General features: G+C 34.8%; 3 protein-coding genes across 3 annotated transcripts in view; 1 reads left to right on the top strand and 2 right to left on the bottom strand.

Moving 5' to 3' along the window:
• The window catches only part of LOC128991335 (neurobeachin-like protein 1), a 423,043-nt gene that overhangs the window by 9,177 nt on the left and 388,958 nt on the right, over positions 1-24,908 (bottom strand). Inside the window, exons 2-8 of the mRNA XM_054414140.1 lie at positions 9,112-9,236; positions 7,113-7,242; positions 2,580-2,745; positions 1,993-2,106; positions 1,576-1,728; positions 975-1,176; positions 272-518 (exon numbers count right to left, since the gene is read on the bottom strand). Coding sequence (XP_054270115.1) covers positions 272-518; positions 975-1,176; positions 1,576-1,728; positions 1,993-2,106; positions 2,580-2,745; positions 7,113-7,242; positions 9,112-9,184 — 1,085 coding nt within the window. The 5' untranslated portion in view covers positions 9,185-9,236. The remainder of the gene's footprint in view (positions 1-271; positions 519-974; positions 1,177-1,575; positions 1,729-1,992; positions 2,107-2,579; positions 2,746-7,112; positions 7,243-9,111; positions 9,237-24,908) is intronic.
• Positions 10,384-12,640, bottom strand: LOC128991358 (larval cuticle protein A2B-like). Its single transcript, XM_054414164.1, has 2 exons — positions 12,625-12,640; positions 10,384-11,473 (listed from the first exon to the last, which is right to left on the bottom strand). The coding sequence occupies exons 1-2, from the start codon at positions 12,637-12,639 to the stop codon at positions 10,967-10,969; spliced, it is 522 nt and encodes a 173-aa protein (XP_054270139.1). The 5' UTR covers position 12,640; the 3' UTR covers positions 10,384-10,966.
• On the top strand, positions 20,767-24,300 carry LOC128992883 (cuticle protein 21-like). Its single transcript, XM_054416629.1, has 2 exons — positions 20,767-20,812; positions 23,740-24,300. Exons 1-2 carry the CDS (start codon positions 20,798-20,800, stop codon positions 24,298-24,300), a joined length of 576 nt encoding a protein of 191 aa, XP_054272604.1. The 5' UTR covers positions 20,767-20,797.

The following is a 24,908-nucleotide window of genomic DNA, read 5'->3' as shown; positions in this document are numbered from 1 at the left end:
TATGCAACCTGCTGGCCTGATCAGTTTTATACAAGGATAAACCGTTCTCAAAATATATTTTCTGTTCATCATCTATGGATTCAGAGAAGTAAGAAAAGGCTTTATCAATTTATTTTCTAGCTATGAAATAAAACTAGTAAGCCCAGTAAAACAGTCTATGGTAAAACCTTGCATCAACAGATGTTATTTTATCTGCATTAAATCATAAGAATAAATATTTTATACAATCATATAAGTCTGCTTTAAGTCTAAAACATGAATGTGCACTCACTGGTTTAAATTTTTCAGGAATTCAGGAAAATAGAAGAATTCTGGGATTAGTTCCTTGACATCGTTGGGATTGTCCATGAGTAGCTTCCACGTCTGAGGAATGGAATGAAACTGGCGGTCGGCTACGTCAAAGCGTCCGCTCTGCAACTCTATGTGGAGTGAGGCGAAGGGCTCCACTCTAACCAGATAGTGAAGCACTCCAGCGGAGTTAGAGTAGTGTGTGCCATAGTGGAACTTGGCTATAGTACCTGGAATTCAAAGTACTCCATGTTAAATGAAAAATTGTGTGTTGCGATTTTGTCTTGATTTGCTTATAAGATCAGTGCCTAGAGGATTCCCGTATATGTGACTGAGAATGGAATAACCAATCAGCTGTTTGGTAAAACAAGGATATTTTTGGATGAGTTTAGGGTAAATGGCAAACCAGTCTAGTGAGGCGTGTTGTATGATTGAAGTTACTCAGTTAAGTTTTGTTTTGTTTTGGGTGTAAACCTAAACCAAACAAAATCACTATAATTGCAAATTTTTGATGGAAGCTTAGCTGACTGATTAATCATATTGTTTTTTCTTTTCTTTTTTTCTGAAATATGTACAATGTATACTAAACTAAGAGGGACCAGTGGATTAGGAGAAAGTTGGCAACTCAACCAAGCTTGTCATTCTCTTGAACTATTTAACAAGGGAATAAATGGATTTAAATTTACCAGATGGATCCTCAAATGAGTCGTATTTCATCTTGACATCAGCCTCGTTGCGGGGGTTGACCACCCCGATAGGTTTCGAGAGATCTCTGAATGTGTCAGGATTGTTGAGATCAAGTTCTTCAGAGGTGTAGTCAGCAATGATCCAAGGGAACACTGGATATTGGGACAGGTCGTTGTAGGTGCGGCCTGCGATTGTGTTCAGCTAGAAACGATATTTGGTATTCAAACCTGACAGTATAGAAGACAAAGAAAGGTGTTGCAAAGCTTCAACTATAATTTTTGAATTTTCTTGAGCTTGTAAAATTTAGTAATGGTACCAATAAATTTATTTTTTGTCATACTGCAGCAAAAAGAGCCGGTTTTAATTGAGGGTCTAAAGTAGGATTTTTACTCTCTGGGGAGTAAAAAGCGTTTTTATCCCCTAGGGAGTAAAAATAAGCTGTCAGTATTTATACATGCTCTATAACTTGCAAAACGTGGCACAACCAACAAACTTATGGACTTAAAACCAATGTAAATAAATGCTAATGTTTCATACAACTTAGGATCTTTTTATTTTTTTTTAGTACCGGTTACAATATCTCATATACTGTATACACACCTGCATGAGGTACTCAAAGTTTGTTATCTCGTGATTCACCCATTTCTGAGTTAAGCCTGAGGCCCTGAGAAGGTCAGCAGGAGACCGGCTGCTGTTGTAGGCCAAGTTGGGAGGCCTTAGGCCTAACAGTCGACTGACCACTCTGTTACGAGTCTGCAAAATATATAAATTTACACTTTTAACACAGAATAACAAAAATTTAAGCCAAAATATGAGTTAAACTCCCTAACTAATGGCAAAGTTTGTTTAAAGTCAGGGTTTGAAAATCTCTAAACATAAACGTTGAGAGTATTTATTTTTGTGTAGTCCTAATGCACTACACATTTATTTACACATTTTATTTTTGTGTCTTTATATAATGTTTTTTGTGAATATAGAACACATAGGGTAGAATCTTCATAAATTGATGCCACTTACCTTCGTTGTAAAATTTAGGAAGTAATTTGTTTGATCTATCAGAAAAATCTCCAGAGCACTTCTCCTGAGGTTGTATCTCCGTAGATAGATTTCCCTTAAACTTGGCAGAGGCCACTGAAAGATAGGATTTTATGTTGTTATATAGAGTATCAATTTTTACCCAAATACACATCTCCTAAAAAGTATGCGTCTCTTACTATAGTTATTTATTTTATATTTCATACAAGGAGAATTTTAGAACACCTTTGAGAGTGTATGCTGCTTTAGGCTTTAAAAGCACTCTTGGTAAAAAAAGCTCCCTATTTTCACTACAGTATGTCTCCAATTTTAAGATTAATTTTACAAGTCCATTAAGAAGGTGTTTTATATGGTAGTAGAATCATTAAATGTGGGGGACATAAACCTTCAAGGAATCTATAGAGACAATAAAGTTAAAGTTAGCCACATATATGAGATTCTTCATATTTTTAATGCATCTTTGAAATTCAATATTAACACTGGAAAATGATATTATAGTACTGGCTGTAGCAGCAATATAAGGAACTTTGAAACAAAAATCGCAACATAAGGAAATCTGATTACAGTACCTTAAAGTCCTGTCTATCTAAATCGTCTTTGACCGGACTGAGATCATGGAAGTAAACGTGTGTAGTGGTTATGTCAAACCTTCCTTTGACTGCACTCATCAGTGTGACAAGATGACACTCCTGTGACAACACCAGCTTCTCCTTGCCATCAGTCCCACCATCAATCCTGTGTCACAGATAAGTGGTTAGTAGTGACTACGGTTGATGTAATTAAAAACTAGGTGAACTAACTTTCCTGGCTGACCATAGTTAGTTTTTTTTATTTGATCCATCCCTAGTTACAAGGCCACACTTTTGCAACTCCAAATTTTAACAACTATGCTTTTACGTGAATAGACATTTACTTTGGACATACAGCTCTACTATGCTATACTGAACTTTATCAAGTTTTACAGTCAACTACAAGTCAAATACTCAAGACTCAAGAACAAATAATGAATCAGTATAATTGAACGATTGCAAGATATGAATTTATCCAAGGTACTATGACATTTTTCATAGTGGCTTAGAATCAAATTTCCAAATTTCTAGGCAGTCTTAATAGTCCAGGCGCTAAACAGGTTGAGTATGCACTGAAAGTCTGACAAAATTTGACTTTTGATTATTGTTGGGGACATCTAGTGGATGAAAAAAATCGATGATGTCGCATTTCTAGGGTGGTCACAACTCGGGGGGAGGGGGGGAAGTTGCGCGGGTCATCGGTTTACGTTTCCGCGTCTAACTCACAAACGGTTAATGATAGAAAGGTGAATTAAGCGTCTATCTACGCCTAAATATATTGTCCTTCAAAAAGGTTATTACAACCTTTCTTCTATCTCTTATACTTTAGGCGCTAATCAACATTTATTGCCAAAAATAAAATTTAAAAATACTTTAAAATGGAATATCGGAAATATTGCGCTTGTTTAGGGCATGTTACAAAAAATTTATGGTTAGAAAAACTAACAAGTAGTACAACAGCACCAAGTTTAAATAAATGTGTGCAAAAACAACAGAGCTACGTTGATTTCAGTAAGAGTAAACGTGGAAAATTCGTAGTAGTATCGAGGCGCGCATGGATGGTACGTAGCCCACAGTCAAAATAGGTTTGATGTTGTAAGTAACTATGGGAAAGCTGAATTTTTCTATGCTGTTAGACCATGTTGAGATGATCATTTTCCCAAAAGTCCCCACTCCTACCCCTTTGTGCTTTCCTCTACCCCCCCCCCCCTTTTAGATAAATTTACAGTCTCTTAGAAATTAAGCTATAACTTTAAAACGGGTAAGGATAGTAACGCAATCTTTAATTAATCATTTTGCGTTACGATACTCTACAAAAAGTGTTTACCATGGTATCCTAAATATTCATAGTTAAAAATTTCATAAAGATAAAAAAGTAATTTTTATGGATTAATTTATGAAACTTTTCTTTGTAGATTTTTTATACGAGGTCGCACAACAAAATGTTTGATACAAAATTTGGGGTGCATAGTTTATATTTTAAAATTATACATAGTTATTAACAGTTTGTTTGCATATAGTGGTTATAGATAGTACAGTATATTGATTTTACAGGACTCTGGCTTTTTTGTGCACTGCAACAATGAAAAAAATTACGTATATTATGGTTTTTGTATTTGAATTTGCCGCTTTATATAAATTATATTAACGTTATGTAGCTCATTCAGTACATATACAGACTATAGTGGCTACATATGAATGAATATCGTGCATTTGCTGCTGTACGCCAGAGCCTCATTTTATTATACAGGGTGTCTCACCTAAAGTGAACCAATAGATAACTTTTTTATTATGAGATATAGAGTTAACTTCTTATGAGACACTACCCTTTATTTTAAAATTTTTTTTAGTGGTTTTGAATTTTAAAAATATGTTCGCCATTTTCCAATATGGCTGACAACTTTGTTAGTCCTATGGAATACCCTGTATTTTATGATTGTTTTAGAATGTAAACGCTAAATTTTTCAACCTTTTTATTCTTGACATTTTTCTCTAAAGCTACTTGTTTAGGAGTTACATCGAAGAAGAAATGGTTTGTGAGTACATCCTGCATCCTGTAGCTCATAAACGAGTAAGTTTAAGAGCGAAAATACAAAGAATAAACAAGTTTTCAAATCACATCTACATAAAAAAACCATAAAATAAATTGTTCCAATATCAAAGTAAGCTACCATTTTTGAAAATGGTGACCATTTTTAAAACAACAAAATCAGTATTTTTTAACGTATTTTATATATTTTTTTGAGTTGGTGGCCATATTGGAAAATGGTGGATATATTTTTTTTATTCGTAATCATCCCTAAAAACATTTTTTACAAATAAAGGGGGTCGTCTAATAAAAAGTTAACTCTAAAATAAAATTTATGTATGTTCAATCTCAACCGGGATGAAACGTCTACCCTTTTATAGCAGAATGTCCAACAAGCATAGCAGTATATAACAAGTATAGCAGATACGTCAATTTTGGTCCAACAAGTTATATTTAAATGAATATGAGTTTTTTTGAATTTTTAAATGGCAAAGATTGGCGAGCACTTGGAAATTATCTTAAAGAGGCGTGGAGTAAAGGGTGGGAATTGATAATGGAGTATTAAATTATTAAATTTAAGAATTGAGATATCAATACAAAAATGGGAAAAATCTATGTAATTTAAAAAATTTATAAAATATTGTTTGTTAAGTATCTATCAAAGTAAATTATAAAAGTAGGTAACAGGTTTGTTTTATGAATTATTAACTGTTTGTAGGAAAAATTCAGATTCTCAGTAGGCTACATTTAAATTTTATTATTCATTCAATTGTTATCTGATCTTTATTAGTATGTAGTGCTATTTGTGTATATTCTGTATTTGAAATCAGTTTATTTTTTGAATAATTGTATGTGATTCATGGATTTTTTTAAAACTGTTTTAAAATATTTTAAAATCAGTGTGTCTAACACAGACGCTCTTTGACCATTGTTCTTTGCATTAAAAAAGAATAAAAAAAAATAAAAAACACTATTGATATTTTATTACAATGAACAAATTTTCTACTTCTTCAGAAATCCATAATAATTCTTTTTAAATATTTATTTATCTCACAATTCTTTTTGTAGATTATCGTAACGCAAAATGATTAATAAAAGATTGCATTATTATCCTTACCCGTTTTAAAGTTATATGTACTGAATGAGCTACATAACGTTAATATAATCTATATAAAGCGGCAAATTCAAATACAAAAACCATAATATACGTAATTTTTTTCATTGTTGCGGTGCACAAAAAAGCCAGAGTCCTGTAAAATCAATATACTGTACTATCTATAACCACTATATGCAAACAAACTGTTAATAACTATGTATAATTTTAAAATATAAACTATGCACCCCAAATTTTGTATCAAACATTTTGTTGTGCGACCTCGTATAAAAAATCTACAAAGAAAAGTTTCATAAATTAATCCATAAAAATTACTTTTTTATCTTTATGAAATTTTTAACTATGAATATTTAGGATACCATGGTAAACACTTTTTGTAGAGTATCGTAACGCAAAATGATTAATTAAAGATTGCGTTACTATCCTTACCCGTTTTAAAGTTATAGCTTAATTTCTAAGAGACTGTAAATTTATCTAAAAGGGGGGGGGTAGAGGAAAGCACAAAGGGGTAGGAGTGGGGACTTTTGGGAAAATGATCATCTCAACATGGTCTAACAGCATAGAAAAATTCAGCTTTCCCATAGTTACTTACAACATCAAACCTATTTTGACTGTGGGCTACGTACCATCCATGCGCGCCTCGATACTACTACGAATTTTCCACGTTTACTCTTACTGAAATCAACGTAGCTCTGTTGTTTTTGCACACATTTATTTAAACTTGGTGCTGTTGTACTACTTGTTAGTTTTTCTAACCATAAATTTTTTGTAACATGCCCTAAACAAGCGCAATATTTCCGATATTCCATTTTAAAGTATTTTTAAATTTTATTTTTGGCAATAAATGTTGATTAGCGCCTAAAGTATAAGAGATAGAAGAAAGGTTGTAATAACCTTTTTGAAGGACAATATATTTAGGCGTAGATAGACGCTTAATTCACCTTTCTATCATTAACCGTTTGTGAGTTAGACGCGGAAACGTAAACCGATGACCCGCGCAACTTCCCCCCCTCCCCCCCGAGTTGTGACCACCCTAGAAATGCGACATCATCGATTTTTTTCATCTACTAGATGTCCCCAACAATAATCAAAAGTCAAATTTTGTCAGACTTTCAGTGCATACTCAACCCGTTTAGCGCCTGGACTATAAGGCATACTTCAACTTTATGAGTCAAGAATAAGTTCTGAGGGCAAATTTTGTACTTTATTTGTTGTACTGTGCTGTAAATCTAATTTCAATGCTGTGAACACATAATGAGGCCAAACCCTGCCAGAAATATTTTTACAACTCAGTGTAAGGGTTTAAGAGATTACTTTTGCTTTTATATAAAATACTATACACACATACAGCGTTGCTCGATAAAATGTTGTAAGCTAGAAAGTTACTCACTCTTGTTCAGAGAGGTTCCGCAGATCCTCCTCAGGTATGTAGTCTGCGTCGTCTGCATCTCCACGTACGGCGGCTGAGGAGATGTTGAGGGATAGTGGCACCTCTTCTGACCTGGCACGGCTCAGCCAGCCTGATCGTAGAGATAGGGGAGTGTTAATATAAGGTACTAGACATATGAGTCTAACATTAATAAAAAAATCCTCTTGTTCACATTGTAGATCTTCCAAATACAAATTATGGGGTAACCCAAAAAAAGGGACAATTTTAAAATCTTATTACTCAGCTGTTATAACAGCTGGAGAGTTCGTTGTTGTCGCAAATTAATGTTTATTTGATGCCATTTGGTGTATAGTTACCATGGATCATCAATGGTTACCTCAACATCTTCCTTTTGCCATAGACAATTTTTTCAAGAGTAATGTGTCGACCATTTCTACTCAGTTTTGTGTTCACTTCAATGTTGGGCGTAATGGTGACACCCCAAACAAAAAAAAAACTACTCAAAGATGGGTAAGCAATTTTCTGAGCACGGCTTCTGTACTCAAAATTAAACCTATGCAAATTTAAATTTAAATGCAATGTTCTGCAAACGGATGACTTGGGACGCTCGACGCAATTTAGGACACGCAGCACACTTGTGCGAACCATTTCCAATGTTTTCCGGTGTTCGATCAACTCGAGGTCTCCCACTAGGGTTGATTTTGAGTGCAGAAGCCGTGTTCAGGAAATTGCTTACCCGTCTTTGAGTAGTTTTTCGGTGTAGGGTTGCACCATTATGGCCAACGTTGAAATGAACACAAAATTGACGTTGAGTAGAAGTGATAGACAAATTAAAAGTATCTAGGACAAAGACACGATGTTGCGGTAACCGTTGATGATCCATAGTAATTATATGCTAAATGGCATCAAATAAAGATTCGTTTAACGCATCAATGAACTCTCCAGCCTTTATAACAGCTGAGTAATAACATTTTTAAATTGTCCCTGTTTTTTTGGGACACCCTTTATTAAAATATCAATAAAGATATCTTAACACGTACAAAAGACTTGTAACTTCTTTTACACAATTTTTTTGATTTTGCAATCTTCATTTTTATTTGTTCATGTGAAACAACAAATAACTTTATTTACAAAGTTATAAGATTAGCAATGCAGGTTTTGTTTGGCTAACATTTGACCAATAAGAAACCAATTTATTTGGGATAAAGAAGAATTATTCAGCGAACACATGCATTTCGGTAGGTAAAATAAGGATTAAGCATGTACACACTCAACCACATGTAAAATAACAGCTAGTGTAATTTGGTACCCACCTACGTTATTTTTCTTTGCTGCATGTGAACATAAATTTTCAAATTAGTTACTAAGAAAGGATACAACAAGAAATGACTTTTGTTTGTGGTCTAATAAGATCTTATAACGAATCTTATCTTATAAAGAAATAAGATTGTGGTCCCTCTGGAAATGTTATTAGGTTGTCATAATACTGTATTGTTGTCCTGCCTTAGAGATTTAAAATATAGAACATGTTTGGACCTATAACTATGCCATCTACAGACCACAGACGGTTCAAATCTTATCATCAAACTTCCCAGGGAAAACTAAGGCAAAAACGGTGCCCAGTATGATCATAATTGTCTCTGTTGTTCACGACAGAATCAGGCCACTACCTTGTACAATGTTCAATCTGTTGTGCAGCATCTGTATTTTGAGCCTTAATTCACATAGGACCGCAATTAGACATTATTTGTACCATTGAGGGGGGTTCAACCTTAAAGATTAAGTACAGTGTTTATAACAATTCAGAAACATCTTTTTTCAAATTTTACTTTCAGCTTTGTTCAAAGGCTCGTTGTAAGTAGAAGATTCTAGACGAGGTCAGTCTTTCAAGCACACAGTATTGTTTTTGCGGATTCCTCAAACTAGCATAAAATGTAAAAAGTTAAAACTCATAAATATCTTTGTTGCTTATATTTCAGCAAGCCACACATCAGGCTACCTGTATTATCTCGCAGGTTGCTGGCGTCCGTGTGTCTGCTGAAGTGTAGGTTGGGACACAACTTGAGCCGCATGCGTAGAAAGTTCTCATGTCGGGAGAGCTTCCAGTGCTGTTCCTCTTGGTCCCTGTAACAAAATGTGATTTACATGTAAAATGCAGTAATTGAAAAAAACTAACAAATTGGACAAGAAGATAATTCTTTTCCAATTAACAACTAAACACACATAGTTTCTATATCTTATGAAATTCTTGCAGATAGATTACATATTTGGGGTATCTCACACAATTCTTGTTGACATTGTGTAGATATAAACATATATTGTATATATATATAGTAAATATATATATTTGTTTAGATATATAGTCAATGCTAAAGGTCCCAAAGTGCTTTGGGGGGTTATCAATGAGCTGTCTGGGAGCGTTAAATCTCAAGACTTGTTGCGTTTCCTGTACAGAGTTTTTTTTTTACCATAATCACACATTGTAAACGATGAAACATGAAAGCGAATTCATGATTTCAATACTTTTTTCTCTATTGTTGGTCAAAATCTGGCCAATAATATTGCTCCGGAGGAATCCCAATACTAACGACGCTGACCACAGACATGACTCGCAGCTCACGCAAAACTCAGTCAAATTTCAAAGAAAATGTTTCTAATAATCAGGGTTGGTATTTTTTTGAAAAAAAAACAACAATAATTAATTTTACAAAATTACTTGTTGAGGTATTTTTTTTGCAACTGTTCGTGGTATTACACTGTGGACAAGTCCTTCCAAAGTGGTTTAGTTTGTGATCCACCATACTTATGAAAACTCTACAATCAAAATACCGTGATAAATACCCACAATTTTGTAGGCTAATAAAATAATAATACTGTTAATGAACTGTGGATGGAATATTTTTATCTGCATTTATATGAAGAGTTTCAGAATTGAAAAAAAAAAAACTAAGTTCTCTAATAGTGTGATTTGTCTTCAAATTAGGCCTACTTTTCAACTGTGACATCACCATACACATATATACAATCTAAAAACGTATTTTTGTTACTTTATAATGCTTAAATATTGAAATCATGTAATAAAGAAACCTAAGAATTTCAAGTAACTTTGTTGTCTAGGTAAACAATATATACATTCTCCTATGCTGGGCCTACAACGAGTATTTTTATACGAGAATAACATAATTGTTCACAATATTTGGCGAAACAACCTCTGAGCCAAATTATGAAATTTTTGGGTTGGAGTTAAACAATGGTGAGAAAAGACGCTAGATGACAGTTTATATACATGTATATTTAATTAAATTTCATTAACATATATACAATGTCTGAATTTTAAAATGTAACATTGTACAAGATGAGGATGGCTACTTAAAGAATTAGAGTGGAAGAGAAGGAAGGATGAACGAGGATGAAAATGTCAGGGGAGTGTTTTAGTATGATGAATGGGATAAGTGGCTCTAAACATTCGGGGAAAACAAAATAATTTATAAACCCTATTTGTTAAACAAAGTTGAAGGTACAAAATTAAAGTACAGCAGATAGTACTTTGATCATTAAACATCTATATAAATAAATTTAAAATAAAAAAGCAGAGTGTCTGTATAAAACTATTGAACCCTTTCTGTGTCGAATTCATGCAACAATTAATTTACAATCTGAGTTTGAAAAAAGTGCGATAAAAACGTTTTTCATGGATTACCAAAGTGGTTTTTTTCAATTTTAAGATTCGCTTGGATAGACATTTCAGTTTCAATTTAAAGCCACTTATTTAGGTTTTAAAAATGACTTCTCAACTGATAAGAGGAATGTACACGATGAAAGCATGATTATCTACATATTGAAAAGGTGGTATTTTAGACGGCGACAGCGGCGGGGACAACAGCAGCGGGCAGTTCTCGCTGCACGACGGCGTTGAAGCCGTTGACGGGGTCGGCGTAGTAGTTGACAGTGCGTCGAGCGCCATCTGGCTCTATAAGACTGTAACTGCCCTTGACGACTCCTCCGTCACGGGCCTCCTGCTGGACCTTGGAGTCTCCAGTCAGGGTGTCTTGGACGGAGTAGGCGTACTGGTACTGGGGGAAGGCGTCGAGCTCCTCCACCTTGGCGACGGGGGCCACCACAGCGGCGGGGGCGGCTCGGACAAGAGGGGCGGGAGCAACCACTGGGGCAGCAACTGCGGGGGCGGCACGGACGGCGAACGGGGCGGCAGTCCTCACTGGCAGTGCGGGACCCACGGCGGCGTAGGGCGAGGTGTAAGCTGCGTAGGGGGAGGCGAAGGCGACCCCTGGGAGAGGCAGAGGGACCTGAGGAGCTGCAGCGGACAGTGCGGTCCTGGCGAGGCAAAGAGCGAACAGGGAGATCTGCAGAATACAACATTGTAAAATAATTAAATTGATTTAAACCAATAGACATTCTTTATGAATCTTTAGTAGTGTTTGCAAACAAATTAATTAGGTAGTAAGTTGTAAGCGGAACGCAAGATGGACGATGATTACCTGCTTGATTATCCTTTGATACGAATTGTACTAGCATTTGTAAAAAAACCCCGAGGCAGAATGGCCCAATTAAATATAAACTGATGTTAAATGACGTGCTTAACAAGAAACGACTTGGTCCGATTAAGCTTCATATATTGTTATTTTGCTTGAAAATAAATAAATATATTTTTTTGCTTAGTTAGTTTAGAAAAACAAATGTAGGTCCCATCACAACAACAGACTCTACAAAAAACAAAACAAAATTATAATAAAAAAAAGTTTTAGTAAAATTTACTATGTGGAAAGTAGCCACTAAACCCCTATTTAGGATGTGGTCGGAGAAAAATGTTATTAAAATTTATCCAATTTGAACCTTGCGATTATTTTACTACTAAACCAAGGAACAGCATAAAACGTTTCCTCATATTACAATTCAGAACATTATTCTAAATCCACATTTGAAATAGATTTCTCAATAGTTTAAGTATCCTTCAGATTTCTTTCAGCAGCAAATATTTATTGGTAAATATAGCGATTTGAACAATGAAAAAGTAAATACCATTTAGTCTGATTCGAGAGGTAAATACATTGAAATGATTTTTTATCAGTTATTTGCAAAGTGAAAACCCCGCCATGTAATAATTACAAACCGTGAAAAACAAAAGTAACTTGAGATTTTCAACATAACCAAATTTATGGTGGGGTCGAAATTTAAAGTTGAACCTCAGAGTAATAATTGAACTATTCGTAAACGATTTTAACATACAAAATAAAACTCCAAGAAAATTAGTCACGTAAAACATTTCAGCATACTAACCAACTGGCATTGCCATCCTACAACAAAACAATGTTACTCATTCAAAGGGACTGCCCTATCAAGTCTCAACCTTGTATATATTTTATTCAAAACAAATATCAAAATAATCGCTGTTAAAAACAGCAACATTTTGTCACGAGGTTTTGACAGACTTAGACTAAAACTTCGCCACTAACACCTTGCACAACACTAACACTGTCACATCACTGGGACTTACCTGCAAGTAAGCCATGTCGACTGATGCCTTGGATAGAACACCCGAGGCGTTATATAGCAGTTGGAAGACTGATTGGAATATCAAACAGTGAAGTGGCGAAACTCAACTTGGGACTGGCCAATGGTCAAACTAGGATACGCCAACGAGGCTGTGGCCTAGGGCAACTCTGGCCCATAGCTAAATACTTCGATGAACATGGTTAGGAAGATATTAAGTTATTTATGTTATTTATGTTAAAAATTTATTTATTTATTTATGATATGAATAACATGGGTTTCAGGATGAGAATAGTAAATTTCTTCACTAGAGCCTTAAGAGACTCTTTTCCGAAACGAGCCCAAGTTTTACGACGGAGTGGAGGTACATTGTTCACCTTTAAACATTAGCTCCTAAGTGGTTTCCGCCTAGTATTGTTAAATATGATAACCAACCTTACAGATAGCATAGGAATAAGGACAGGTGTTTCAGCTATTTAGACGCATTAGATACTTACTTACTTGAAATACTTGAGGTCTTCATCCTTGACCGACAATGTCGGATAGATTGCGTCAACTCATATGAGTTTGTCAATAAAAAGCATATATTTACACTATTTACAATATATACATTATTTACATATAGATATCACTCCCTTTACACAACTCTAAATTCAATTTGAAATTTCTAAAAATTACTACGAGTATAACATTTCAATTGGTCTCAATGTCGATGAATGTCATTTACTGTAGTGCAATATACAATGTGAAACAAAACACGCACTAAAAGCCTAATAAAGATACGATGATACTTTTTTGATTTAACCTAAATTATTTTCAGTAAAAAAAATCACAGGAGGAATTTTAAAGCAAAAAAGTATAGCTAATTTTCTTGACACTAAATGAATCTTTTTGGCCCTCCTACAAAGGGGATTGTAGGGATGAAAAGAACTACTTTAAATCCGCAACTAAAACAGCCTTTCTCTCCACAGTGTGATACAAAATAATATACAGGGTGATTGATATAAGTGTGCCAGCCGTTTTATTCGAAAACCATAAGAGATATAAAAAAAAAGTTAAATGGTAAGTGCCTTGGATTTTTTATTTAAAAAATTATAGTCAAGTCAAAAAAATTATTTTAGCTGCCATTTTTCCAATATGGCCGCCAACTTTGATTTTTCTTATGGAACACCCTGTATTTCATGATGTATTATGGTAGAAAATGTAATTTTAAGACGATTTTATTCTTGTAATTTTTTTCATAAACCTAACCGTTTCAAAGATAATAATGGTTTAAGTTGTGAAATTTTGAATGGTTTTGGAATAAAACAGCTGGCATGCTTGCTAAGGCCTTTATCGAAACTCTTTCTCATGCAGAAATTTCAAAACTTTAACCATTATTATCTTTGAAACGGTTAGGTTTATGAAAAAAATTACAAGAATAAAATCGTCTTAAAATTACATTTTCTACCAGAATACATCATAAAATACAGGGTGTTCCATAAGAAAAATCAAAGTTGGCGGCCATATTGGAAAAATGGCGGCTAAAATAATTTTTTTGACTTGACTACAATTTTTTAAATAAAAAATCCAAGGCACTTACCATTTAACTTTTTTTGATATCTCTTATAGTTTTCGAATAAAACGGCTGGCACACTTATATCAATCACCCTGTATTATCTTATCTAATATCCGTTGAAGAAATCTATTAGTTGAACTGGTTCTGATCCATTTCTTCCATTTCCATCGCATACTCCGGTTCAACTTTGCTACAGTTCACGACAATGTAAATCGTATCGTGAAACTGCTGAATCAGCTTGTATATAATCACCTTAATGCTAATAAAAAGATGTCTTATTGCATAATCCATACAGATATTATTAATTTCGATACTTGCTATGGTCGATATCGATAAATTCAAGAAAGGCTCATACGGTAAATACATCTAGAGTTTTGACAAATCGCATTCATAATCCATTACTCAAACTGTTAGTCAAACATGCAAATACGTATTACACCTTGAAATACATTAATTCACATTAATACTATGGCCTATTAAAAACGTAGATGGCGAGCCCAGTTGCAGTCCATAAACAGGTTGCAGTCCATTAATTTGCTCTTCTACCTACAAGTCCAAATTGATGGGTTGCAACCAGTTGTGAACAAGATGTACGAGGGGAGATCAAAAGGCAGTGGACGTCCTCCAGCTGATGTCCTCGCCTTGACTCCGGCTACAGATATGGATGTAACACTTCAGAGTGCCTGGGAAGGATTGATTTTTACTGAATTACTTCATTAGCAAATTAACCAATGATGCTTTCTGACCGGACTACCTTGGTTAGAATGTTGACGCGGATTGCTTGAAAGCGATGCGAAGTAATTGTGATTACATAAATGATAGACTAATAATGTAACAACTCAACTAGTGAGTGACCTTCAATTCATTTTGGAGAATATTTAAAGATGGATTGAGGAATCATTTCTGTTTAAAAGTTAACTACTGAATGCTATGTACAAAAATGGGCATTCACGACTTGTGAATGCCATATAATCTTTACTACTTATTAACACAAAAGTTTTGGTTATTAACAGCGAGTGTTAATCACCAGCAAGCTACATGTTCGGTAGTTTAGTTATTATAATCTACTAGCTGTTACCCACGGGCTTCACCTCGTTCGACTTCATAAGTATTAATAACATTATTGATTGGTTAGGTTGGGCTGAAATAAACAAAACAGTATACAGTAATACAAACAAATAAGTACAGCTGAGGTATTTTAACATTAGGTATATAAAAAGTTTCCTTTAGAAAGGAACTACGACCTTAAAGGGCAATTTATGAAATAATGGATAGTTTTGCGCAAAATTTCTCGTCATGACGAACATTTTAAGTACCTATATGGTTTATGGGGGTGTGACTTGTAGTTTTCTCAAAAGTTCATGGGTACTTTTGGCTTTATATACAGGGTGTTTTTTTAAAAACTTGCATCTTTATTTATGTAAAAACCGCAATAGATAGAAATATGCAGTTTGCGGGAATCATCTATTGACGTAGGGGGACCAATTGTTTTGAATTCAATGTTACATTCACATTCCCCCCCTTCCCCCCCCTGCCCCCAACTTATTTTTTTTAAATAGCAAGGTACCCCTTGTGACATATCAAATAAAAGAGCATAAAAAAAGAAAATGTTTGATGAAAAAGAATTGAAAATCGGTTCATAAATTTGTGAGATATTCCCCCCCTCACCCCCCCGGAACTTATTTTTTTTTAATAGCAAAGTACCCCTTGTGACATATCAAATGAAAGAGCATGAAAAAAGAAAATTTTTGGTGAAAAAAAAATTAAAATCGGCTTATGAATTTATGAGATAATCACCCCCCTTTTCCCCTACCCATAACTTGTTTTTTTAATAGCAAGGTACCCGCCCTTGTGACATATCAAATGAAAAATAAATTTCACCAAAATTTTTCTTTTTTTATGCTCTTTCATTTGATATGTCACAAGGGGTACTTTGCTATTAAAAAAAATTAAGTTCCGGGGGGGTAAGGGGGGGAATATCTCACAAATTTATGAACCGATTTTCAATTTTTTTTCATCAAACATTTTCTTTTTTCATGCTCTTTAATTTGATATGTCACAAGGGGTACCTTGCTATTTAAAAAAATTAAGTTGGGGGCAGGGGGGGAAAGGGGGGGAATGTGAATGTAACGTTGAATTCAAAACAATTGGTCCCCCTACGTCAATAGATGATTACTGCAAACTGCATATTTCTATCTATTGCGGTTTTTACATAAATAAAGATGCAAGTTTTAAAAAAAACACCCTGTATAGATTTTGTAATAATGTATTTTATTGACCAGTGATTTTAAAGTAGATAAATAATGTAAGTTGATTAGTAAAAACCCACATCTCACAATAAAGATAACAAAATAATTAGCTATTTTTGAAGCGATTCTATGTAGATGCGATGACGAAATTTCGTTTGTTACAGTGTTTGGTACAGGGATCTCCAAATTAAAATTATTTTACTCAGTAAATATTTATGTACAAAACAACATTGGATGTGGCAGCACTCTAGGTGCTTAAAGGTGCTTTTTAAGAAACAACCCGTCCTCCATCCGACAAACGAATAGACTGCAGTCTCGGTGCGTTATCGGAGTCAAAATCGGAGAAGGGTCGGAGTATGACGTGACGCGTGTCGGAGAGGTGTAAACACCCGCGTTCAAAGTTAAGTACCATTCCCCTCTTCGACAGTCGTACCACAGTATGATCGGAGTCGGATCGGAAGGGTGTACGATTGTATGACAAGTGTGTCCCCGCCTTTAGACAGAAAAACCGCAATTTTATGGTTTCGAGCGAAAAAGATACGATTACATTCTACTATAAGAATCACCTTTTCAAGTGGTTGGAATCATGTTCAAGTTGGTTTATCATGTTCATAGATCAGTTCAAGGCAGTATAAGGTAATGTCCTATACAGTTTATGTATATGTAGAGTATTTTCACGTTTGTTACGTATTCCTTGCAATTTAACCCACATTGAACCTATTCCAACCGGAGGTAGTCATCACATATCAAAATATTCTTTAGATAAAAAAAAAACGAGAAGTCTAATTAAATAATAGCAAGTCAATGATTAAACCATGTAACACTAATTGCACGTTTATCTTAGCGTTTATTCTTCTTTCGGGATGTTTCAGTGGGCGATGAGGCCATTGGGGCTGTTCTAGAACGTTGTCATCCCCAGCCATCTTAATGTATATTATCCACACGGAGGGGTCTCCAGGAAGTTCCCGGTGGCCTATAGTGATGATGCGTGAAGGTCGCTACCATATCTTACGTAACATCGTCGGTCGTCGGTACCCCGCACACGCCGTTACTTTCCCCAGGCTTGGTACACTTGGCGCGGTGACATGATGTGTTAATGGCAACGCATCTAGTCCCCACTACAAAATCGTCTTGTCGCCCTAGCAACGCTTCTAGTCACCCTTGGCAACACGTCTAGTCACCCCTAGTAACGCTTCTAAACTCTCCCTAGCAACACGTCTTGTCGCCCATAGCAACGCTTCTAGCCGCCACTCAAAGCGAATGGTCACCCCAAATCACTATCTTTTGGACTTTCCGTGAACATTGCCATGAATGTCACCAAGTCTTTTGGTAAGAAGCTAAGTTTCCAGGGAAAAGCTAATAAAATAATGCAAGGAATACAATTGACCGTTATAACAAATAAGATCTATATTGATCAATTGTAGCCATATTCTCATTCAAATAAGGAAGTTTAATGTATCAGAAAATCCTAGAGAAAAAGTTTTCGAAGTAAAGCCTTTCGTAGCCAAGTCGCTCACCGACAAAGTCGTAGGAGGAGGCACCCTTCCAACGGAACCCCCCTCATATAATTGTCGCCCCAATTTACAAGACTTAAGATTCACAAGTCCATAATAGTCGCTACGTTGAAAAGTTTACATAATTTTTACACTACTCAACGGCCCTGACGTGGAGTTGTACAGAGGTATGATTAACCAGTAGAAGGAGGCGGCTACATGGTTATATGTCAACCGGCCCAACGCGGTCAACTAGTTAGATAACTACTAGTAACTTACCGGCGTAGCAAAACTGGCTGATAACTAAGCTATATGTCACCAGGAGATTCATGAGAGTGTCGGGTTAAAGTGCGCCTTATTTAAAGGAATAATAGGATTATAGGTGAGTAGGTAGCGTCACGGACTTCGGGCTCAAGGCTGTGATGTCCTGGGTTCGGTTCCTGGTCACTGTCGCAAACATGTTATCAATACAGTTCACCTTCGTGCTATATCGGCTCAAACCTTGCTTTGCTGGATATGTTCCATGCACGGGCAAATTAGTCTATGTGAGCGGGCAAATGCAAGGTTAAAAGAAGCCGCCAACCACTTAAAAAATACTACGTGTTTGGGTGTGAAGCAAATGCTCTTCACCATAATAGAAAATATTTCTTTTGTTACAATGAAAAACTAAATAAGGAACGGATGAATTTACTAGATGCACAAAATGTTTTATTGATTAGAATAATTCCCACGTCCAATTTAAAAGACGATAAAGTGATTGTAGAATACAAAATTTGAAACCCCAAGGAATATATTTTAAAACCAACCAGAACCATAGATAAAACATACGTTAGTATATGACAAATCATACCCCATGAAAGATCCAGGAAACCTATGTATCAGCTGAAGACAATTTCTAGCATGTTTTCGTCCTAGAGCGTATTTTGATACTTTAAGGTTTGTTTTATTAAGTAAAGCTATCAAATTCCAATCTACTGTTTGATCTGGCATTATAACCAAGGGGTAAAGTTAACATAGTAAAATTTAGCATAAAACAAGATATGAACGCGTAGTCGACATAATTTCAAACGTAACAGTTTTATAGCAAACCAGGCTTGAAGTTGTATTATACGATTATAGAATGTATACACTCATTCGAATGAATATATCGATCAATTTATCGATTATTTTATTCGATATAACAAGTTTGGTTAGTTAGGTTAAAACCTAACCTAACTAACCGAATGAAATAATCGATATATCAAATAGTATATATATCGATAGTTTTCATTCGAATGAGTGTAGGACGTAAACTAAAGTGCAGCCGTATCCAAAGTAAATTGAATATTACCACGCAATAATAAGTGATAGTAATGTAAGAATATGAATGGAAACGTGGGACTCATGAGTAAACGTTTATGAATGAGTGAGTGAGAGAGTAGTTGGTCACGTGACTACATGTGAAGGTTCTGACCTCTGATCCTTGACATCACAGCTGATGGTGACGGTTGTACGCATTCATTCATTAACTACAGCTGTTGCTATGAATGAAAGGACTTGTATTTTTGTTGGACTAGCATGGCTTTTGGCTGTAACTAGTTTGTGAATTTTTTTCATAAAGTAAAATTGATCCGTAATACAGTATTTACAGCGAGACCACTATCATAAACCTGTGTATTTTTCGTTATTCTCTTTTAATAAATGCTAGTAGCTTGGTGTGTGCTTCACAACGGATTACGAATAAATCTTAAGATAAAGTTGGTCCTTCGAAGTCACTGAGAAAAGATTGTCATGGAGTACATTGGTTGTCCTATTATATCTATGATTAAACATAGTGTGCTTACTGTAACTATACTCAGTACACAAAATTTATGCGGTTGTGGGAGAAGAAATGTAACCCCTCCACTTGAACTTACCTTTAAAAAAATAGCTCAACAGCTGGTGATTGCCAAAATATAAATCAGCTGCGCCATATTTAGTAAGTAAAAAAGTAGTGAGGGAACTTCCCATCAAACCTTCTAAATTTTGTGAACGGAGTATTAGTGAATAGCATGTAAAAAGTTAGTCTTTTCGCCCAGCTGCCAAAAGTTGAACACCACCTTGCAATCTAGTGTATATTAAAAACCTTTTGCTACGGACGCTAAACGGTTCAAGAAATTAGGAAGACATACTTAGACTAACAAAGTCTAACAAACAAAAGTATAAAGACTAACAAAGAATGAACTCTTTGGATCATCAGTAAGGAAATGCAAAATAAAATCATTATTGCGGGTTTCTTATTGTTGCCAAAGAGACCAACCACATTTTTCTTTCTAAACATATTTCTGGTGTCTGAAACATCGGACAAAGGCATATAATAAAAAAAACAATAAAACTATAGTAGACTATGCCACTCATAGATACATAGGATATTTTTTATACTGTAATTCAACATAAATCGAAAAGTAATACGAAAGACAGACAGGCACAACCCAAAATGGTTAAATAGTTTGAACGCAAACCTCTTATTTGGAATTCGCCGTTTATTTTAGAATTTAAGTTCCATAATTAAGAGTTATTTTTTTACCTTTGAAGGTAAAGGCTAAATCCGCAGACTAAATACTGTGAACCGTAACCTTTAGGGGTTTAGCCATGAGATGAGTTTTAACACCCGACCCTGTAAATTTACGAGCAGGATACTTGTTGGAATGAGTAGAAAAAGTTACAGATTCCTCCAACCATTACGACGAGATGTGATTTGGCTCAGTTGATGAATTTGAGTCCTTGATCGCTAAACCAGATGATCAACACAAGAGCAAGGTCGGTCTCGGGGGAGGGGAAACTCAAATTTGGTACAAATACGACCCTTTAGTCTTGAACTCCTTACTCAGACATCGTCCTGAACCCTCCACACTCGCCATGGCTTTCCATAAGGTATTTGTATATTTTAAATATTTGTTATATTCTCATAGTTTCGCTGACATTGAAATTCGAAATCAATGTGATAATTGTCTTGAAATAGTATTTTTAAACGTATCAGAAATATATTTGTCATACAAATTGTTTTCTTTTGTAATAGTAGGCTTAACAATTTTCTACATTCATGGATTATGGTTAAATTGTAAAATATTATATAGTTAAAGTGTTCATATATCAAAACTAATGTGACAAATGGTACTACCACATGCAATTTTTTGATTAACCACAATTTAAACGGAAGCTGAAATTTAATTTGCTTAAAATTTATTTTGCGTACACAGCCAATTTCCGCGTACATAAAGAATGTTCGGCAAAAACAATATATTATATATACAAGGATTTATGAAAAATGTTATGTGATAACAAATTCCTAAACATTTAATTAACCATGCAAAAGGTATTTTGATTGTGATAAAAGTTGACATCGGTTGTATATGTAAAAGTCAATAACTTCTTGATCATCATCGTATGTGTTATTAAAATAACCTAAAGTAAAAAATACCCCCGCCGCAGCAAACCTGCAGACTAAGCGAATTTCCATTTGCCTGATTGGATTTACACTAAAATGTCTCCTTAAAAATATCACATTTATCCCTATTTAAATAGAATCAGTTTAACACATACTTAGGTTTGCTGCAACAGGGAGGGCAAAAGTGTTTTTTTATGTAAAATGTTAATTGTTAGTAAGAAATAAAAACATGTTCCAAATTTGGGCAAGATATGTTAATAAACAAGCAAACTACAACAGTTTACTTATTCTCCATAAGAATAACATGGGAATTTTAAATTTGCAATTTTTTGGAATTTTCTCCGTAACCATTAGGCGCATTATAACGCTTCAATATACTAAATTATTTGTTTTTTTAAGCTCTACAAAATAGTTTAGAAAGAAATTGCAAAATTTAATGTTTTTTGGGTCAAAAATGGGAAAACCCCATTTTCACCCCATAAAACCCCCCATAAACCCCCGTTCCCATGGTCCGATCATGCTGGTTCGCGAACTCGTTCGAATAAACGTAGGTTTACACGTTTGTACCAAATTTAATCAAAATCGGATCATTTTTGCTCGAGTTATCGCGCTAACGGACACATATATATGAATATATATATATATATAAATATATATATAAAAATATATATATATATATACCCCCGCCGCAGCAAACCTGCAGACTAAGCGAATTTCCATTTGAGTGATTTGATTTACACTGAAATGTCTACTTAAAAATATAACATTTATTCCCGATTTAAATAGAATTAGTTTAACAAGTATTTAGGTTTGCTGCATCAGGGAGGGTAAAACTGTTTAATAGTTAGTAAGAAATAAAAACGTTTTCCAAATTTGATCAAAATATGTTCATAAACAAGCAAACTACAACAGTTTACTTATTCTCCATAAGAATAACATGGGAATTTTAAATTTACAATTTTTTTTAATTTTCTCCGTAACCATTAGGCGCATAATAACGCTTCAATATACTAAATTATTTGTTTTTTTAAGCTCTACAAAATGGTTTGGAAAGAAATTGCTAAATTTTATGTTTTTTGGGTCAAAAATGGGAAAAACCTATTTTTATCCCATGAAACCCCCCGTAAACCCCCGTTCCCATGGTCCGATCATGCTGGATCGCGAACTCGTTCAAATAAACGTAGGTTTACACGTTTGTACCAAATTTCATCAAAATCGGATCATTTTTGCTCGAGTTATCGTGCTAACGGACACATATATATATAAATAAATATATAAATATATATATAAATATATATATAAATATATATATATATATATATATATATATATATATGAATTTGAACGGATGGTGTTTTTGGCCTCTAGGGACCTCAAAACGAAAAAAAATCGGTCCCGCGTCCAGGTCTTACCATGAGTACTACAGTAATAGCTTATTCCCTATATGGGAAACTCGCTAAAAAAAAATACGTCAAATAACACTTGTAATTACAAGTGAGGTACTTTTATACTTTAAGATATATAAAAGTGTTTAAACTTCATTAAACTATGTCTACATTTCCCTTAAATGTAATTGAAATAATTATGCCATTGTAACATTCAATGTTCTATTATCAGGACACCCACTCTCAGTTTTAGTCATATTAATTGGGTTGTTTTTTACTTTTGTGATTACACGTAAAACTTTTTTAATAGTTTGGTAATTAATTGACTATTAAACATGGAAACACAAAAAAGGAAGGTGTAATTTTGATGGCTAATTCTGCAAAAAAAACTATACAACTAAAGGATCACAATTAATTGAAAAATTCATAAATTTAGGGCTTTAAAATCATTGCGGTTGGTTTTACTAATTAAAAATTAACATATAAAAGAAAAATGCAACACAAAAAATAAAAACACATAAAAATGCTGTATGTAACGGACACAATTGCCCAATAACCATGAATGATGTTAAAAATAGTTACTGATTGTTTAAAACAAAAAACAGAATATTGTAATTAAGACATTAGATGCTAGACAATGTTGACGAAGGGTGTATTAAAAATGAATCAAATCGATTGTTGAGTAAATTGATGATCACCAAGAATAATGGAAATAGTATATGCAAATATTTCTGAACTTACAACAAAAGTAACGATTTAATCATAAAAAAAAGGGATTTCATGAAGTGTTAGGGAGTAGAAGAAAAAGTTAAATCCTGCTAGTTATTTGAATTAAAGTTTATTCATAACCAAACAGTCATATTCTCAACACACATTATCTTAAAACACAGCATTATAATTTGTCTATGTATGTTCAGGTAGTTGTACCATCATTGTAATGTTATGGGTTATGAGCTGAACATTATTTTCCGTTAGGGAAGTGTATTCCTTTTCCAAAATATATTACGTGATGGTATGTGTATGTGCAGGTAGTTGTCCTGTTTGCGCTGGCCGCCCTCAGTCAAGCCCAGCTCGTGCCCCTAGCCTCGGTCAAGGGCACCGACGCCGAGTACGACCCCAACCCCCAGTACCAGTTCGCCTACAGTGTACAAGACCCCATCACCGGAGACGCCAAGGCCCAGGAGGAGAGTCGTGACGGTGACTTTGTCAAGGGATCCTACAGCCTGGTCGAGCCTGATGGTAACGTCCGCACCGTCCAGTACACCGCCGACCCCGTCAACGGCTTCAACGCCGTCGTCAGCCGCGCCGTAGGTGCTGCCCCAGCTCCAGTAGCCGCCCCTGTGTACAAGGCAGCTCCTGCTCCTATTGCCACCCCCATCTACAAAGCCGCGCCCGCCCCCATTACCACCCCCGTCTACAAGGCAGCTCCCGCCCCCATTGCCTCCCCCGTCTACAAGCCAGCCTACTACTCACCTTCTGCCTACTCTTACCAGCCCTACAGATACTCTGGCTACCCTTACACGTCCTATCCTTACTCCGCCTACCCTTACTCTGGCTACCCTTACTCTACTTACCCATACGCTTACTAAACTTTCTTGTGATAAATGTTAAATCGATTAAATAAAAAAATGTACAAACATATTGATTTAGTTTTTATTCCTAATGAACGTATTATATACTATATAGTTACTACATTAATAAAACTGTTTTTATGCTTAAGAGATAAATGAAATGACTGAATACAAGTTATAAGTCAACACAAAGTGTCAAAGCTGGTTAATTGTTCTGACTTTCTCACAAGCATGTAAATTTGGTACAAGTTAGGATTAAAAACTAGTATAATTTAGGAATAAAATATAATACGCTATTTAAATTATTAGGTTAAAAAGTATTTCAGGAATTAAACTGAGATATCTTAAAATTGTCATCAATCTATACAACGCCTTGTTGGATCTAAAAGTAATATAAATTTAGATTCTTAAATATTTTACGTATGCGAATGAACTATAGTGGAGAAGCAATAAGTTCTGAACTTTACGACTTCGAGCAATTAACAACTATGACAACCTTTTACACAGCTTATTTATATGACTATAAAAGAAATGTAGTCCTGAAAATTTACATTCCACGTGAATACAAATTATTTTTACTATAACGCATTGGTTGCAAGTTGAAAATAAAACTCAGGATACTGAAT

This window comes from Macrosteles quadrilineatus, unplaced genomic scaffold (assembly GCF_028750875.1).
Source record: "Macrosteles quadrilineatus isolate MER2022 unplaced genomic scaffold, UCM_ALF_1.0 Scaffold_4__1_contigs__length_99947679, whole genome shotgun sequence".
Classification (NCBI taxonomy): Eukaryota; Metazoa; Arthropoda; class Insecta; order Hemiptera; family Cicadellidae; genus Macrosteles; species Macrosteles quadrilineatus.
Note: the sequence above shows the minus strand (reverse complement) of the source record. Positions and strands in the feature narration are given on the sequence as shown.